The sequence below is a fragment of the Phyllobates terribilis genome, unplaced genomic scaffold (assembly GCF_046119375.1).
Source record: "Phyllobates terribilis strain yellow unplaced genomic scaffold, ASM4611937v1 Scaffold_3__8_contigs__length_932513732, whole genome shotgun sequence".
NCBI classification, from domain to species: Eukaryota; Metazoa; Chordata; class Amphibia; order Anura; family Dendrobatidae; genus Phyllobates; species Phyllobates terribilis.
The window spans coordinates 469,712,685-469,731,666 of NW_027362763.1; the positions used below are offsets into that span (position 1 = coordinate 469,712,685).

Below are 18,982 nucleotides of genomic sequence, written 5' to 3' on the forward strand. Positions count from 1 at the left end.
TCAAATTTTGAAAATTGCAACATTTTTGCCAAATTTCAGTTTTTTCACAAATAAACGCAAGTGATATCGAAGAAATTTTTCCACAATCATGAAGTACAAGTGTGATGCAGCAGCAAAAAAAGGCAAATACAATTCTGGGATGTATTAACAGAAGCATACAGTCTAGATCACGTGAAGTCATTATCGGTCTTTACTCCTCTTTGGTCAGACCTCATCTGGAATACTGTGTACAGTTTTGGGCACCACATTTTAAAAAAGACATAGACAAACTGGAGCAAGTTCAGAGAAGAGCGACCAGAATGGTGACTGGTCTGCAAACCATGTCCTATGAGGAACGGTTGCAGGATTTGGGAATGTTTAGCTTGCAAAAAAGAAGACTGAGAGGAGACTTAATAGCTGTCTACAAATATGTCAAGGGCTGTCACATTGTAGAAGGATCATCTTTATTCTCATTTGCACAAGGAAAGACTAGAAGCAATGGGATGAAACTAAATGGGAGGAGACACAGATTAGATATTAGAAAAAACTTTTTGACAGTTAGGGTGATTAATGAGTGGAACAGGCTGCCACGAGAGGTGGTGAGTTCCCCTTCAATGGACGTCTTCAAACAGAGGCTGGACAGACATCTGTCTGAGATGATCTAGTGAATCCTGCTTTGAGCAGGGGGTTGGACCAGATGACCCAGGAGTTCCCTTCCAACTCTACCATTCTATGATTCTATGTCACGAAAAAACAATCTCAGAATCAGGGGGATCCGTTGAAGCGTTCCAGAGTAATTACCTCATAAAGTGACAGTGGTCAGAATTGTAAAAATTGGCCTGGTCATTAACGTGCAAACCACCCTCGGGGGTAAAGGGGTTAAAGACTGAGCTGGCCACTTTGGAGTTCACACCTGCATGTTGTCATGGTCAAAGAAAGGATGATTTTAGGATTGTCCATGTTCAGGTAAATTTCACTTTTGGGCCAGCAGAGCTCCACTGCTCAGGTGAAATATAAAATTCAACTTATGGTCAACTACACTTTCCCAATAATATATCCTTTAGAGCAAATAGAGCTCCAGAAATCTGTGTATAATATTTTATTAACAACAGAATGAAGCAATATTATCACATGTTATATTTTATTAGTTACATCTTTACCATATACATGAAACACCATATGCAGATACGTTTCAGCTCTTTCCGTTGGTATGAGTCAGATACATGTTGGATCCACATTTCTGAGTGAGAGAAATGACTGCATTTTGTAGTCAAAATCAACAGGCCTTCTCTGAGGCTCCTTGTATTTGCGAGTCATCTTGTCTCCAAGGTAAGTAATCAGTTCACAGCACTCCGTAAACTGCTCCATTTTTTTCTTGTATTTCTTCCGTATATAATCTGAGTTCCGTGGATTAAATGCTAGAAAAGTACAGGTTGAATTAACAAGAATCCTTGTGGAAGACATAAAAGGAACAGACACTAAAGTCTATCTAATGGCAACTAAAATACATTAAAATTCTGAAGCATCAAAAAGCAATTCTACATTGTGCCATTCTTTTGTTATTCCTGCTAAAATAGAAGAATAAATTGACAACTGGGTGCTATAAATACCATTTTCAACAGAGCATGTTACTTCTTTGATATTGATGAACAACTTCTACTGTAGGTAGATACCCTACCAGGCTGGGACTGGCCCACAGAAGAACAGGAAAATCCTCCGGTGGGCCCCTGTTGAAGACTGGGCCACCACCCTCTTATATGAGCAGTACTTGGCACTATATACTTGAATCACTATGTACAGATAAAGGCAGTAATGTATTCATTTAACAATCTACTCAGTTCATTGTTATATAAATTGGTGATTGAAGATAATGTCACATTTGCATGTAGCTGAAAAGTGGGGCCCTGGAATTGGTCACTGGTGGGCCCCTGGCACCCCAATTCCCACTGGTAAGTTGAATGGTAACACTTAGTTGTCAGTTCATTCTTACATTTCTAAGAGGAATAACATAGAAACAGTGCAGCACAATCCTTCTGGAAAGATGCTTTATAGGATATACAAGTATATACTACAAAAGGCAAGTCTGAAAAGCCAACAGATCTGCTCTAAAAACCATGTAACAATATCTAATTATATTTTTTGTGCTTTCTTACCTTTTAGGTGATATGCAATATAGAGCAGGGCTGAACGTTTTACACTTAAAAATGGATACTTTGGCTTTAGGCATCCCACATCATTTAATGCTTTTATTATAGCAGTGGCCGCTCCCTAGATAATACAAAGTGAAAACAGAAATTATTTTACAAATTCATTCGACAAACACTTGAAGATAATGAGAGGTGGATTCAGAATGGCTGCTACCTGCAAATGATCCTCTCTTCCCTTTAAATAATTTTGAGTCATCTACCCCAGAATAATTGCAACGTTTGCTTAACTCCTTGACTCCGAAGTCTGTTTTCACCTTCCTGACCAGGTTAAATTTTACAATTCTGCCAGTGTCATTTTATGTGGTAATAATTCTGGAATGCTAATTTATTTATTTATTTTACTCACTTATATAGCGCCATTAATTCCACAGCGCTTTACACACATTATGGGCACTGTCCCCATCGGGGCTCACAATCTAAGTTCCCTATCAGTATGTCTTTGGAGTTTGGGAGGAAACCGGAGAACCCGGAGGAAACCCACACAAAGACGGGGAGAACATACAAACTCCTTACAGATGTTGTCCTTGGTGGGATTTGAACCCAGGTCCCCAGTGCTGCAAGGCTACAGTGCTAACCACTGAGCCTCCGTGTTGCCCTCAATGTATCCCAGTGATTCTGAGACTGTTTTTTCATGACACATTGTACTTCATGATAGTGGTAAATTTTGGTCAATATGATTTGCGTTTAGTTATGAAAATATAAATATTCTACAAAAAAAGTGTGAAAATTTCGCAAAATTTACCAACTTTTAATTTTTATGCCCTTAAGGCTATGTGCCTACGGTGCAGAAATGCTCAGGATTTTTTCCTGAGCGTTTCTGCATCTCCCTGGCAGAAAAAACACATGAGGATTGTACATGCGTTTTCCTGCCAGGGACATGCGGAAATGAAGCGTTCTTCACTTGCATTTCTGCATCACTTGGCATCACTTGGAAAGTGCTTGACAACTCGGTCACACTATATAAATCCATGCAAACGGCATGGATTTATATAGCGTGACCCGAGAGAATGGTTAAAAATAAAAAAATTAACCTATACTTACCTTCCGATGGCCCCCCGAGACTTGCTGCGCTCCTGTGCTGGCTGCCGGCAGATCGCGGTACGCTGTACTGAAGGACCTGCCGTCACATGACTGTGACGTCAGCGCAGGTCCTTTAGTCCTGCACGATCTGTCGGCAGCCAGCACAGGGAAGTAGTCCGGGGGCCGTCGGAAGGTGAATATAATCTTTATTTTTTATTTTATTCTTTTTTTTAAGCTTTTAATGGTACCTGGGTTTGGAGGAGAGTCTCCTGTCCTCCACACCCGGGTACCATCCGCACATTAGAACGCGCCAATTACGCAAGTACAGATGTAGTCTTGCGGAATTGGCGTGTTCTAATGCAAGTCAATGGGGGCAAAAACGCAGCACTTCCGCAAAATAATTTGTAGTGCTGCGTTTTTTTACCGCAATGATAATCCGCAGCGGAAATTTCCGCAGCATGTGCACAGCACATGCGGATTATCATTGGGGAACATGGCAGGCCTTCTACCATGCGTTTTTTAAGCATTTCTGCAGCTTTTTTACCACGCTTAAAAAACGCATCGTGGGCACACAGCCTAAATCAGATAATTATCTACCACATGTCTTACCAATTAAAGCAAAAATGTTTCTTTAGCCCCAAATTTTTTCATTTTCACAAGCGTAACAGGAGAAAATGGATCTTAAAATTTCTGGTGTAATTTCTCCTGAGTACACAGATACCTGTTTGGGCGTACGGTAGGGCTTGGAAGGGAAGGTGTGCCAATTGAATTCTGGACTGCAATTTTGGCTGGAATAGATTGCGAATTCCATGTCACATTTCAAGAGCCCCTGACATTCCAAAACCGCAGAAACGCCCACAAGTGACCCTATTTTAGAAACAATACCTCTGAAGGAATTCATCTAGGGGTGTAGTAAGCATTTTTTACTCAGCTCATTGTATAACATTGAGCTGAGTAAATGGAAAATTAAATTTTTTTTCCACTAAAATGTTGCCAAGTTTTTAATTTTCAAAAGGGATAATAGGAGAAAATGAACGGTACGATTTGCTGCACAATTTCTCCTGACTACACCAATACCCCATATATGATCGAAAACTACTTTTTCAGGCACAGTGCAAAGCTCAGCTGGGAAGGAGCGCCATATTGGAATTCAGGTTTTGCTGGAATGGTTTGCGGGTGCCATGTCACATTGGCAGAGCCCCTGAGGTGCCAAAACAGCAGAAACCCTCCATAAGTGACCCCATTTTACAAACTACACCCCCCAATGAATTAATCTAGGGGTGCAGTGATCATAGAGCTAATAGAAAAAAATGGCCTTCACAGTGTATTATGCAATTTTTCCTGAGTGCACCAATACCCTACATGTAATCGAGAAATACTTTTTAGACAAAAATTTAGTTTTAGCCCCAGATTTGACATTTTACACAGGGAAATGGGTAAAAATTACACCAAAATTTGTCACACAATTTATATTAAATGCAGCAATAACCTTATGTGGCTGTACAGTACTGCTTAGTCCACGGCGAAACTTGGGAGGGAAGAGCGCTATTTGACTCTTAGAGAACAAATTATCTTAGAATAGTTTGCAGACTCCATATACAGACCCCTTAGGTGCCAGAAGAGCAGAATTCCCCCCTCATGTGACCCCATTTTGGAAATTACACCCCTTTGGGTAGTGTAGTGATGATTTTGACTTCAAACTTTTTTTTTTTATTATTTTTACAATTTTTTTTTACTTTTTTATTTAGTCCTTCCTCCAAAGAGGAATTTTGGTCCACTCCTCTTTGCAGAGCATCTCTAGAGTTATTGGGCGAAGGTGCTGTGGTCAGATGAGTCAAAAATTCAGCTTTTTGGCATTAACTCAACTCGCCGTGTTTGGAGGAAGAGAAATGCTGCCTATGACCCAAAGAACACCGTCCCCACTGTCAAGCATGGAGGTAGAAACATTATGTTTTGGGGGTGTTTCTCCGCTGAGAGCACAGGACTACTTCACTCCATCAATGGGAGAATGGATAGAGCCATGTACTGTAAAATCCTGAGTGACAACCTCCTTCCCTCCGCCAGGACATTAAAAATGGGTTGTGGCTGGGTCTTCCAGCAAGACAATGACCCAAAACATACAGCCAAGGCAACAAACGAGTGGCTCAAAAAGAAGCACATTAAGGTCATGGAGTGGCCTAGCCAGTCTCCAGACCTTAATCCCATACAAAACTTATGGAGAGAGTTGAACTACCAAATTGCCAAGCGACAGCCTCAAAATCTGAATGATTTAGAGATGATCTGCACAGAGGAGTGGACCAAAATTCCTCCTGACATGTGCGCAAACCTCATCATCAACTACAAAAAACGTCTGACTGCTGTGCTTGGCAACAAGGGTTTTGCCACCAAGTATTAAGTGTTGTTTGCCAGAGGGATCAAATACTTATTTCTCACTGCAAAATGCAAATAAATGTATCTAATTTATACGAGGGTCAGTCAATAAGTAATGTCTCCTATTTTTTTTCTCCTTAAATAAGGTAGTTATGTTAAATATTCGAATATAGAAATAGAAAATAGAAAAAAAATAGGAGGCATTACTTATTGACTGACCCTCGTACGATGTAATTTTCTTGATTTTTTTGGGGATATTCTATCTCTCAATGTTAAAATTAACCTACCCTTAAAATTATAAACTGTTCATGTCTTTGTCAGTGGGCAAACTTACAAAAACAGCAAGGGATCAAATAATTATTTCCTTCACTGTATAACTTGCTCTGCAAAAGAAACTCTTACGGTTATATTGGTGAAAAATAAAAAAAAGTTATGCCTTTTGGAAAAAGGGGAGGGAAAAAAACAAAAGCTGAAAATCGAAAATTGGCAACAACAGGAACGGGTTAATAGGCTATATACAAGTGGTTCTTAAACCGGACACTCACTTTAAGGTGATACTGTATTTAAAATATCTTTTAATTGCAACTCCCTAACAATTACACATCATTTCAATTAAGATACAACATATAAGCTATTTACCTGTTCTAGGTATCCAGTTAAGGGAAGAGATGTCAGCATTACTGGCTCCATCTTTGGGGGGAGTTTGGAAGGAAGCTTATGATTCCAATATTTATCTGGGAGTCTACAAACAATAAAAGGCATTATATTTGAGGCATGAATTACTGAAATATGACATTACTGCTTAGCTACAAACATTTTTGTAATTAGCAAATACATGTGCGTTAAAGAGAATCTGTCACCAGGTTTTTGCTGCACCACCTGCAAGCAGCATAATGTAGGGATAGAGACCCTGATTCTAGCGATGCATAGGCAGAAAGCTGCCAATCAGTGGAGGGGGCGTAGTTAAAAAGGAGCTCATGAATATGGAGGACAGCATGGCAGCAGATTTACTAATCTTCTAGTGATAATCTCCTGCTGATAAAATAGTGATTTTGTCAAAATTACAACAAGCAGCCCAATAAGTGATACATTGCTGGAATCAGGGGTCCTATCTGTACATTACACTGCCCTCAAACTCGGTGGCAAAAAACTTAAAGTATGGAAAATTGAAAGCAACATACAATTTAGCAGAAATTATGAAATATTTCTTTTGTAGTATCAAGCTTCTTTGCAAAGTAATCAATACTTAAAGGGGTTGTCCTGACTTATGATATTGATGATCTATACTCAGGGTGCTTTCGCACTGCGTTTTGGCACCCATTCGTTGGTCCCGTGGAGCATACGTCCGAACCTCCCGCAAAATGGGATTCGGGAGTATGCGCCAACAGGGCCATAGACTATAATGGTGCAGAGAGTGAAGTGTGCTCTGTCCTGCATCATTTTCGGGCGTGTATGCCTATTGGAGGTGAATACTCAGATGTAGTCTGCGTGTCCATCTATAGCCCCGTCGGCACATACACCTGAATCCCATTTTGCGGGGGGTTCAGACATAAGCCCCGACGGGATCAACTAATGGGTGCCAAAATGTAGTGTGAAAGCACCCTTAGGAGAAGTTATCAGTACCACAATTGTGGGGGTCCGACATCCGATACCTCACTGTTCAGCTGTTTACAGTTCAGGTGGAGGCAGAAAGTGCAGCACAGCTCCATTCATTGTGTAGTGGCAGCTTTGAGGTACTGCAGCTCAACTTCTATTCAATCATTCTTTAGCTGTTTAGGCTAAATTAGTCTTCCAACAGAAATCAAGTAAATTTACCTACAGTATCATTGCTTTCATAAAAAATGCATATATAAGCATGGGTCAATGTAAATCATGTATTTACCTCATAAATCTTTGTAACTTTTCTTCACTTTCAAAAATATATATTTTATGTCTGTACTCCACAGCATTTTCGATGTGTCCAGAAACAAGAGCTTCATACCTATGAAATACAGATCAGAAGATGACACAATATGATGCAACATAACTGGTTCAGTTATTGCCTTCCATTTACCATGAAATTATATTACAATGGCAATCAGACCACCATCACTTCCAGAAGTACTTTGTCCTGGTGCTATGTATGTTATATACGGTATATACCTGGTATTACTTGAAAATATTGTCATCTCTGTTGATTAATATTTTACTAATACAAAATGTTAAAAGCACAGACCTCTTTTTCCCATCCACATAGGTAACTGGACAGTATCCCTTCATCTCTGCATTTTTCGGGAACTTAGATTTCACATCAGCCACTGTTAACCTCTTGGGTAACATTTCAGGAGGAGGAAGTGGACATGGTGCTAACGGAGGCACATATAACTCTGGAGATTGTAAGAAAGCCTGTGAAACAGACAAGTATACTGTTGTTATTAATGTATTAAAATACTGGCAAGTCACCAGAATAGGTTTGCTATCAATAAAAATATGCTAAATGACTTCAAGGGTATGTAACACGATTAGAAATTATCCCCTATGCACAGCACAAGGGATATTTTCCTGATTGCTGGGACCCCCACCAATCCCAAGAAAGGGGCTCTGAGGAGCGCCATCTGAATGGAGCAGAGGCCAAGCACGCACACCTCCACTTGATTCATTCGTAATGATGGGAGTGCAGGATAACGGCGAAGCACAGCGCTTGGCTATAACTGGCAGTCCCATTGACAATCGAGGGAGCTGAGGTATACATGCTTGACCTCCAAGCCATTCAGAATTGGCTCTTCAGAGCCCGGTTTTTGGAATTGAAAGAAGTCCCCATAGTTAATCCCCAATTATTAATATTCCCTATCCTATAACTAGAGAGAAACTTCTAATCCAGGTAGACAGCTTTTAATGAATGTATATCAGTGCTTTTCTACCCACCATCAGTACATGTACGGAACTTTTTTGCCACCGCACTACATTTATAGAGTTAAAGAGGTCCTATCACAGAATGCCAGAATCCCTGTTCTCTCTTGAATCTGCTGCTTTTTTTTGTTATTCATTTGTCCCTCCATTGCCAAGATATGGCCTTTTTTCCTTTTGGCGCCAAGCATGCTAATTCCTAGCTATGGACCAAGAGGTTGTGTCAGAAGAGTTTTCTCTGGAAATGTGAAGTCCTTTCACCTTTAGGGCGTTGCCCAATTACCATCATCATGTAAGAAGACTTTCTGATAGGGGAGTCACATCGAGAACAGGGAGATCTCTCGAGATCACACTGTTCAATCAGTTTCAGATGCTGCCAAGCAGTGAGTGGGCAGCTTCATAGAGGTGGGGCAACTACACACCCCCACACAAAATTGTTCTGACACACCCTCTTGGAGCACAAACCAAGAATTAGCATACTGGTTGCAAAAAGGAAAAAATGTATATCTCCACAAAGCTAAGACAAAATGAAAAACGGAAAAGAGTGGCAGATTCAGGGATACATGGGGACTTTGGCAAGGTAACAAACAAAACTTCAAAGGCAGAAAATTGGGTGATTTAAAAGGGTTGTCTCATGTTATTAAATGAGTAATATTGGAAAGTGCTTTTAAGAACAAGCAACTTTTCAATTTACTTCTAATTAAGAATCTTCTCCAGTCTCAAGAACGGAGGGGTTTTTAACTGTATAGTTTAGTTCTCACTGTCTAGGTTACTGGTCAACCCTGCAGTGTACCAAAGATGGCTTGTTTCCCAGGCAAGGAGCACATGCTTACAAGCTCTTTGCTTTGCTCTCTGCTTTCATCTTAGGAAACAACACTGTTTGGCCAATGGCATGACCTTACTGCTGGCCCAAATTGTCACTCATCAGGAGTGCACCCCCCCCCCCATCGCCAGCAAGCAGGAAACTGGGAGGCACAGGAGTGATGTACTCCTGAAGAAGGACCTTGAGAGAACCCCTTTAATATGGTTCCAAAAATAAAAAAAGACAAAAGCAAACAATAAAGGGACTGCCAAGAACTTAACAATATGTAGCTAACAGCAGGGAAGTCGTTAAAATAATGAAATAACTAATACTTAATTGTCCAAACTCCCGCAGCTCCAGTGCCACTGTTCCAGTGCTCTCACCAGTCTTTGTTAACTTCCCTGAAGTAATGATGTTATGTTCATTCGTGAAACCACCAACCAGTCACTGGCTTCGGTGACATACGGCACTTCATTGCTACAGAGAAGTAAATAAAAACTGAATGGAACCACCGGAGAGTTGGTGCTGCAGCTGCAGGGGCTTGAACAGGTTAAATCAGGTCATTTTTATTTCACAAACTTCCTGCTGTTAGCTATTATTGTTCTTCTTTTCTTTACGGTTTTATGGTTTACAGGAGTATATTTCTGTACTCAGTAGTATACCAGGTCAAGTGGTCACTTGGATGCTGTTTGCAATTTATGAATTTAACAAGAATAATAATTCCATAAAGGATGAAAAAAACTCATCTACCTACAAATTTCTTCTAAAACCAACTGTACATTGTATCTGTATGTCAGTAATGCATATATGGTCATTACATGCAGAAATATTGCACACACAGACATAGCAATCATGTTCCACACAGAGAAACCTGCATGTTACTGGGTATTCCATTACTTCAGGGGCCAGGAGAGTATACAAGGCACATTCTGACACTGGGGAAGGTTCTACCATTCTTGGCTCTCAGAATCCATTTTAAGAATATATTCCATGTGTATGTAAGCAGTCATTTATGGCTGGAGAGATATTGTTCTTCTAAGGTGCTACTGCCCTATTATCACTACTATTTCTCACTTGTCTCCAGCATGCATGAATACCACTAGCAGCTTGTTCTGCTAAACAACTGAATTACCAGCTTAGTGCTTGGCCATACTGAATCTATTTGGTGAGATAAACTAGTTATATGATTATAATTGTCAGATTATGTTATTCCCCACTAATATAACCACAATAAATGTATGAAAAGGATTATGACTTACATCAAGCTGCTCTTGTGAAGCCATCTTGTAGTAGTGCCCACGGAACTCGGCTGCAAACTGCAGGGATGATGTTACAGAACAGTCGACGAGCTCCCCCCTTTGTGCCAGACTCACAGGACAGTATTGTCCAAAGTCTCCCAGCCGAGACAGCAGCTCATGAGGAGTGATGCAGAAGTCAGCGATGGCAGCAGCGCTACCTGCTCAAACCATGAGGGAAACTATTTAAAGTTTACATAATAAATTCTCGTAAATCACAAGGTCTAAAGATTACAAAATAAATCATACAAATTGTGACAAATGTGTACATTTTTCCCAGTAGCAACCAGCAAAACTGTGGCTACAGCTCAAACTGGGCAGTGTACAATATATAATTGAATGCATGTACAAAGCAGCTAAACCTTTTATGTTGGGATGAACGAATGAGCAAACTAGTTTCACACACAACATCTATAAGCCAATGGAAAAAGAAAAACACATACCTTCTTTTATTTTCCCCAGGTAGGTTTGTATTTGATTAATACTTGTGTGGACCTCTTGAATAATTCTGCTGGACACCGACCACTTGCTGCACATTGCATCTACTCCACACCAGTTTTGATGTTCATTTACATAATACTCCTTAAAATGGTTAATTTCTTGCTTATAATTGGAGTTACGCAGCGTTAATATCTGGGTGCTATCATGCAAAGGGTATGGCCTGCTGTGGAAAGAAGTTATAATGAGAAGTAATGATGAGAGATTGAATTTTGACTTTAGAATTTAAACCTCTAACACACAAAGGGAACTTTTCTTCTGGTTCATGATGCCTGAACCATGACCAGCATATTTTAGTCTGAAATTCTGCAGCGCTTCAGAGAAAACATACTTGGATACAATTGGACAGGGACCATGCATCATGGATGATATGTGCAAGGCAGGTCTTCTCCTTGCCTCGCTTTCCTTGACTGACAGGACTCTCACTATACACACAGATTCACAGCCAGTGTCTGTGTCTCAAGCAGCATGACTAAGCTGGCAAGTTTCCTTTAAATGAGATCTATTTTAGAAATCTCAAAGCTATTGATTAGAAACTCAGCAAACTCCAATGCAGATCCCTGCTAGATCCCACAATTAGTGAACTGTTAAGGCCCCATACACATTAAACTAATGTCAGCTAAATCAACCCAACACGGCATATTGGATTTGCATTTCTTTTCCATGAGTTGAGCTGCTGCCCAGAAGAGCAAGGTGCCCTAGTATCAGTTCGATCACACAAAATGGTTATTGTCCATAGAAACCAGTGATACTTGCAGTTTGGTGCACATGACCTGTGTAGTCTCCTCTAGATTCCGGCTTGTCTCTCTGCAGCTCCAACACAACCCACTCTGCTCAGCTCCCCCAACTGACGGCCCAACAAATAATAAAGGTTATGTTTTAGATTCCTACTCATTACTGTTCACACTATTGATAATAGTAGGTGATTCTGATACGTTGTTTATTTGCTATATTTATGAAGTCTGTTTTAGGGAAAGGACACTGTTGTTGTTTAAGGTAATATGAAGGGGGCACTGATGCAGAACTCTGGATATAATGGGGGAAATGTGGCTTTCATTATAGGTATACAATCACAATATTTGGTGATGGGGCTTCAAAGTACAAACAAATTACACCTCCAACTCTGTCCAAACAAACCCTCCCAGAAAGTCCTCCCCTCAACTCTCCAATTTGTCTTCTTTATACTGCCTGTTAAATATTTCCCCCTTTCTTTCCTACGCCAGCCTGCTTGTCCCATTCTCATCTCTCAGACATATTTACATGTGTTCTCTAGAATTAAAGATCCAATTTATATCAAACTGTCTCCAGCTCTTCAAGATTTCAAAAAGACATAAATATACATTTCTGTAGATGAAATGACAATCTAATAAACCATGTACATGATAATTAATACTGTTTTACCAATTAAACCTTTTTTTCCAGCTCTTGTTGGCAGAGTTTTCTCTCCTTAGTCTTTAAAGGGAATCTGTCAGCAGGTTTTTGCTATGTAATCTGAAGACAGCATGAGGTAGGGGTTAAAACACAGATTTCAGTGATGTGTCACTTATCAAGCTTTGAGGTTTTGTTTGCTTATGATGATTGTTTTAGCACCAGTAGCTTATCATTGCTGTGACTAGCTGGTGGAGTGAGCCTTGGGCCAACACGCTTCCTCCTGTTATAGGCACCTCACTGTCTATGGACATTGTATATACAGAGTCTAGTGTGGGCGGGGTTAGCTTTCTCAGCTCTGCTACATTGCTAAATCTAAAAGCTCTGATTGTGAGAGAACGGCTGCACCCAGTAATCTAAGTGTTACATCGTTGGATTCAGATTTTTCTTACCTACATCTGGCTGCTCTCAGATGAGGTAGCAAAAACCGTCCGACAGATTCCCTTTAAGTGCAGTGAATCCGCTAATATGACAGTCATATGTGTAATTTATACATCTGAACAAAGTAATAAAATGGTAAGTTCTGTCAAGGGGCAGCAGTTGCAGCTAGGAGTTTTTCATAAACTCTTTGCTGTTAGCCATGGTCCAACTGGATGGTGTGTCACTGAGGCTGTCTAACAGTAGTATGGGATTGGCGGCCAGTGGGTGCTCATACCGCCCTATTTATATCTTCCCAGCATACACTCCTATTGCAAGTTATCGTATTTGCTATTCTTCTCTGGTTTGCGCTATTTGGATTGACATTGGTTTCTAAACTGACTTGGTTGCCAGTTGGTTTTGCTGGATAACCCGTGGATGTTCTTTTCGATTTGACCCTTGGACTGCTTGACTACTCTCTCTTTTTGACGTCCCTGCTGGACTTGAACCCTGATATCCTGACTAAGTGTTTGGTTCTGATTTAATCACTGTCCATGTTTCTCTGGTTCATATCTTGCTTGCTCAATTTTTTCCCTCAACTCATGCCTCTATAGATTCAACCCAGGAACCACTGAAATGAAGACAAAATCCCGGCATACATTTACAAGGTGAACACCAGGAGGGAGCTCCAGGAACCTGCTAAGTGGAGGGACTGCATAATTGTTAACGGCAACAAGATTGTGCATCAAATATAGAGCTGGCACATGTACTGGAATAGTGTAAGGCACGTGGACATATTATGAATGGGAATTTGATGAATGATTTTTTTTTTTTTTGCTGTTGTACAACCATTTATTAAATTTACAGAGGCTTTTACTGTTCATATGTATGATATATGTGTTGGATATTAGTTTATAACAATTTTGTGTATTTCCAGAGGCTGCCTTTGTTTAGTATTGCCTTATGTGGGATAATTAGAAACTATTTATTTGGTGTAATGTATACGAATGTTAAACAGTCCTGTAGATTGCTGTATAACATCTCAATATTCCCCATTAATATCATGACATGAATTTCTGACATCATAAGCTTAACAGACAACTACATGACATCACAATTGCTATGAGATTACATCAGAAGCCTGACAAAAAACCTTTGATATCTAGTAACAATAAGTAAGTAATGCAGGTTTGTGTCGTCCTCACATCCCCTCAGCTGACACCAGGGCTGCAGCTTGGAGGAACGTTACTTTGCTGGGGTTTCTAGTGAGGCTAATTACGTCAGATATCCAGGTGGGGCAGATGAGTGTAAATAGCTCCACACATTTTAAATAAAATTTGGTAAAACCCACCAATTATAATGGGAACAGCTGACCATTTAATGTGTATGGGGGCCTCCTAATTCTCCACCCACAGATAATGCTTGGCAAGATAAGGATCTGTTGCTTGAATTTTTTTGGCCCTAGCCTTTTGTTCTGCAGGCAAATAAATCACTGCCAGATGAGTGTGGTGTTGACTTATTCTGCTCTCCCCAAATAGTACAAATGAAGTCTTAAGGCCCCGTCACACTAAGCGATGCAGCAGCAATCCCGACAACGATACGACCTGTCAGAGATCGTTGCTGCATCGCTAATACATCGCTGGTGAGCTGTCAAACAGGCAGGCTCACCAGCGATGAGGGGAGCAGCGATATCGTGGAAAGAATCGTTCCACGATGTCCTGCTCCCGTTACCAGCCTGCTGCAAGCAGGAGCAGGCTGGTAACTATGGTAAACATCGGGTTACTAAGTGCGCGTGTGCCCCTAGTAACCCGCTGTTTACCATGGATACCACTCTGCTACGGTGCGCTGGAGCCTCCGCTCACCGTAGCAGAGTGGTATCTATGGTAAACAGCGGGTTACTAAGTGCGCGCGTGCCCCTAGTAACCCGATATTTACCATGGTTACCAGCCAGATCGTTGGTCCCGCTGGTCACACACAGCGATGTGTGCTGGCCAGCGGGAGAGCAACGACCAAAAAATGGTCCAGGACACTTTGCAACGATCAGCGACCTCACAGCAGGGGCCTGATCGTTGCAAAGTGTCACACATAGCGACATCGCTGGTGAGGTCGCTGGTGAGTCACCAAAACCGTGACACAGCAGCGATCTCGCTAGCGATATCGCTTAGTGTGACGGGGCCTTAAGCCTAGGCTTTGCATTTCTTGTTTAGTAAAGCACAAGGTTCTGATCACTTGTGTAGCCGGATGAAGTGCTATGTATGACACTAAAACATTGAATTGGCACTCACCGCGTAGCATGATAAAAAAAGCTGTTTATTTTCTTTACATGGTCGGGAGGTATACAAAAAAACACCAATATTCAGTAGGCTACTGACCTGCTGAATAATGTCCCTTTTGCATACCTCTCAACCATGCAAAGAAAATAAACAGCTGTTTTATCATACATGTGATGAGTGCCAATATACTTTTTGATGTTTTAGATTTGAACTCTCTCAGATATTGTGCACCACATATATCCCTTTGCGTTTATCATGTGTTGGGGAGTAGTGTCGACCTTATTTTCTATTCTATATGTTACTGTAAAAGTCAGAAGGCCGGTAAAACCTAGGATTTACCAGTAAATCTGGACATTTACCGAGGCCGTCGGTAAAAGCTCAAAATGAAACGTAAAATTGGACTTTTACTGGTGAAGTCTTGGTAAATCTTAACATTTCTCAACAGCGTTGGTAAAAGTCAGATGTATTCCATATAAACGAACGATTTTGGACTTTTACATGGGCAAATTGGTAAATCTTTACATTTACCAGCATGTGTTGGTAAAAGTAACTTTGAGTCACAGAATTCTGACTCTTACCAGCAGATGATGGTGGTAAAAGTTAAATAAATGCAATTTCCGATTCTGATGAAGGCCTTAATCGTTAGAAATATTTTTATTCTTCAAAATGCAAATGCAAATGAACAAATACAAATAGGAAAATGCAAATAGAAAACATTTATGTAGGAAAATACTTCTCAAAAATGACAAATTACCGCAAATACAAGAATAACGCAACTTCAAAACTATGTAATTCTGTAATTGTGACTAGGGATAAGCGGATAGATCCGTCCAGACCCGTTATCCGAGCGGATAACGGGCTGTACGGATACGGATAATCCCGATATCTGTCGGATATATCCGTGCCTTCCGATAATGCATGTTTCATGCATCATCGGAAGGCATGGGTGGTGCGAGTGTGCAGGGCAGACAGGTATAAAGCTAAATTGCTACTTACTGGAGGTTTCCCAGGTCTTGTCGTCCGCGTTCTCCTTCCGGGTCACATGACTGCATACGTCACCATGCAAGTGTCGCATGCGTAAGTCGTGCCACATGACTTATGCACCTGTCACTTTTGTGGTGACGTATGCAGTCATGTGACCCGGAAGAAGGAGGATGCGGCCGGCCGACGAGACCTGGGAAGCCTCTGGTAGCCTCCGGTAAGTAGTGATCTTTAAGTGGCGGAGAAGGGGGGTCCGGCCAGAGGGCGGGATGACCCTAGTGGGCGGGGAGTTCCTACTGCATTTAGGATCCCAGCGGTAGTCCCCACTTGGTAGAAGTCATCTTCTTTTTTTATAATAATCGCAATGATCGACTTAGGGTCCATTTTTGAACGGTCGACGTCTGGAATTCTGATTCTGATGTTCTGTCCAATGTTATGTTCGGGTAATTTTTGACTGGAACATTTCAACATTTTCTTGGCCTGTGTTTCAAGTCCTTCTCTTGCAGCTTTTCGAACTCTTCTGACAGCACCAATTCTTCTATTGATTGTATGCGAAATCAAAACGTCAGGTTGCTGATCATCATGAAGTTTTCCATCTTTCTTAGAAGGCTTTGACTCGACACTTTTTTCTTTTAGGTCTTCATTATTCTTGGATGGCAAAATTGGTGGAGTTTCATATGCTGCTAAGGTGTGCGGACAGTTGGATAAGTCCAAAGCTTCTCCTTCCGTTGTGAACAGCTGATGACAGTTGGATTCATCCGAAGCTTCTGCTGCTGTCGGTGCTGACGTGTGATGATAGTTAGATTCATCTGACCCTTCGGCTTCTGTTGGTGATGTCGGATCACTAGGTTCCTCTTGCAAACCAACAAACATTTTTTCAAGATCTTCTTCTGAAGAGAGATTTCTGATCCCATCACTAGGAATTTTGGAGGTAGCTAGACCCATCTGCATTGGTACTCCGAACATAGCTTCATAGGGCGAGCATTTTATTCCCTCATGGTATGCTCTATTTTTCATTGCTTGTACAAAGCGAAGGCCCTCAGACCACTTGGGTGTCTTATTTGTTTCCATCCACGTTGACAACATGTTTTTAATGTCTTGATTTGCTCTTTCCACGGAGCCTTGGGACTGGCTGAGTCTTGGTTTACCATGCACTATTTTCATACCAGGCCACATCGCGCACAAACTCTGTATGACCTTGTGTAACATACCTGGCGGCGTTCTTGCATGGTGGTCCATCTCCCACTGTGCAAGAGCGCGCACTTGATCTCCAGTCCAGAATGTCTCTCTGGCTTCCCTCCATGCTGTCTGTTTGTGTCTGTTTCTGCTGCTTAAGGGCGGCGCCCGATCACTTCCTGCTTTTTGTACCTGCTGTGGGTCACACCCCTTGTGCGTCCTCAGCCTATTGCTGTCTGTCACCTGGTATATAGCTCAGCTGCTCCCATCTATCCCTGCCTGAGCATAGTGTTTCATTCAATGTGTGCTTGCACTCTGAAGGTGCCAGGTCCCGTTCTTTGTCTCCTGCTTTGCGGTATCAGTTCCCGTGTCTGAACTGAGTCCTGTCTATTTCTCCTGCTTTGCGGTATCAGTTCCCGTGTCTGAACTGAGTCCTGTCTATGTCTCCTGCCTTGCGGTATCAGTTCCCGTGTCTGAACTGAGTCCTGTCTATGTCTCCTGCCTTGCGGTATCAGTTCCTGTGTCTGAACTGAGTCCTGTCTATGTCTCCTGCCTTGCGGTATCAGTTCCCGTGTCTGAACTGAGTCCTTTCTGTGTTCTCTTGTCTGCCTATCCTGGAGGCTGTATTTCCAGGCCTGTCTGAACTCGCTCCTAGCCTGTTCCTCCCGCCTTCTAGGGGCCGATTACCTAGACCTGTTCCTGTATCTTGTCTGTCCTGTCTGAACACGCTCCTTGTCTGTTTGTCCCGCCTCTCTGGGTGCCGTATTCCCAGACCCGCTCCTGTATCCCGCTGCAGTGTCGGTCTCCTCCGTACACTCAGTTCCAGTCTGAACTCTTTCCTATCCTTTACCTGTTTTGCCTCTATGTCCGTTCCCTTCCTTTTTCTGCAGAGTCTGAACTCGTACCTAACTCCTGCTTGTTGTCTCTGTACTCCCGTTTGTGAGTTTGTGGTCCACTCGCTACTTCACTGCAAGTATCCTGTGGGTATCTGGCTCTGCCTTTCTCTTCCTGTCTGTTCCGTGTGAACAGAGCCCTGTCCCCCCTGCTCTGCCTTGCTTACCGCTCCGGCGGTTCTAACCTGCTCCTACTCCTTTGTTCACCGCTCCGGCGGTTCTAGACTGCTCTGACTCCTTTGCTCACCGCTCCGGCGGTTCTAGCCTGCTCTGACTCCTTTGCTCACCGCTCCGGCGGTTCTAGCCTGCTCTGACTCCTTTGCTCACCGCTCCGGCGGTTCTAGCCTGCTCTGACTCCTTTGCTCACCGCTCCGGCGGTTCTAGCCTGCTCTGACTCCTTTGCTCACCGCTCCGGCGGTTCTAGCCTGCTCTGACTCCTTTTGCTCGCTGCTCCGGCAGCCTTGCTCCGCTCGGACCCTTTTGCTCGCTGCTCCGGCAGTCTCGCTCCGCTCTTATCCTTTTGCTCACTGCTCCGGCAGTCTTGCTCCACTCTTGCTCACCGCTCCAGGCGGCCTCGTCCTGCTTTACTCTTGCTCACTGCTCCGGCAGTCTCGCTCAGCTCTGACCCTTTGTTCACCGCTCCTGGCGGCCTTGTCCTGCTCTACTCTTGCTCACCGCTCCAGGCGGCCTTGTCCTGCCCTGTTCTCGCTCACCTCTCTGGGCGGCCTCACTCTGCTGTGTTTGTCCGCCACATCTGTGGTTCTGTTCCTGAGTCCCAGTGTGTACTGGGTCCTATCCCGCCAGTGTCCCTACCTGC

The 18,982-nt window shown here is 42.4% G+C and overlaps 1 protein-coding gene across 2 annotated transcripts in view; it reads right to left on the reverse strand.

Moving 5' to 3' along the window:
* Window positions 1–1,128: 1,128 nt before the first annotated feature.
* AK9 (adenylate kinase 9) overlaps window positions 1,129–18,982 on the reverse strand; it is a 151,933-nt gene continuing 134,079 nt past the window's right edge. For both annotated transcript variants that reach the window (XM_073675841.1, XM_073675840.1), the window contains 7 exons: window positions 11,003–11,223; window positions 10,524–10,720; window positions 7,792–7,961; window positions 7,459–7,557; window positions 6,216–6,318; window positions 2,133–2,247; window positions 1,129–1,397 (listed from right to left, as the gene is read on the reverse strand). In XM_073675841.1, the coding sequence (XP_073531942.1) occupies window positions 1,195–1,397; window positions 2,133–2,247; window positions 6,216–6,318; window positions 7,459–7,557; window positions 7,792–7,961; window positions 10,524–10,720; window positions 11,003–11,223 (1,108 nt within the window). In that variant the 3' untranslated portion in view covers window positions 1,129–1,194. The remainder of the gene's footprint in view (window positions 1,398–2,132; window positions 2,248–6,215; window positions 6,319–7,458; window positions 7,558–7,791; window positions 7,962–10,523; window positions 10,721–11,002; window positions 11,224–18,982) is intronic.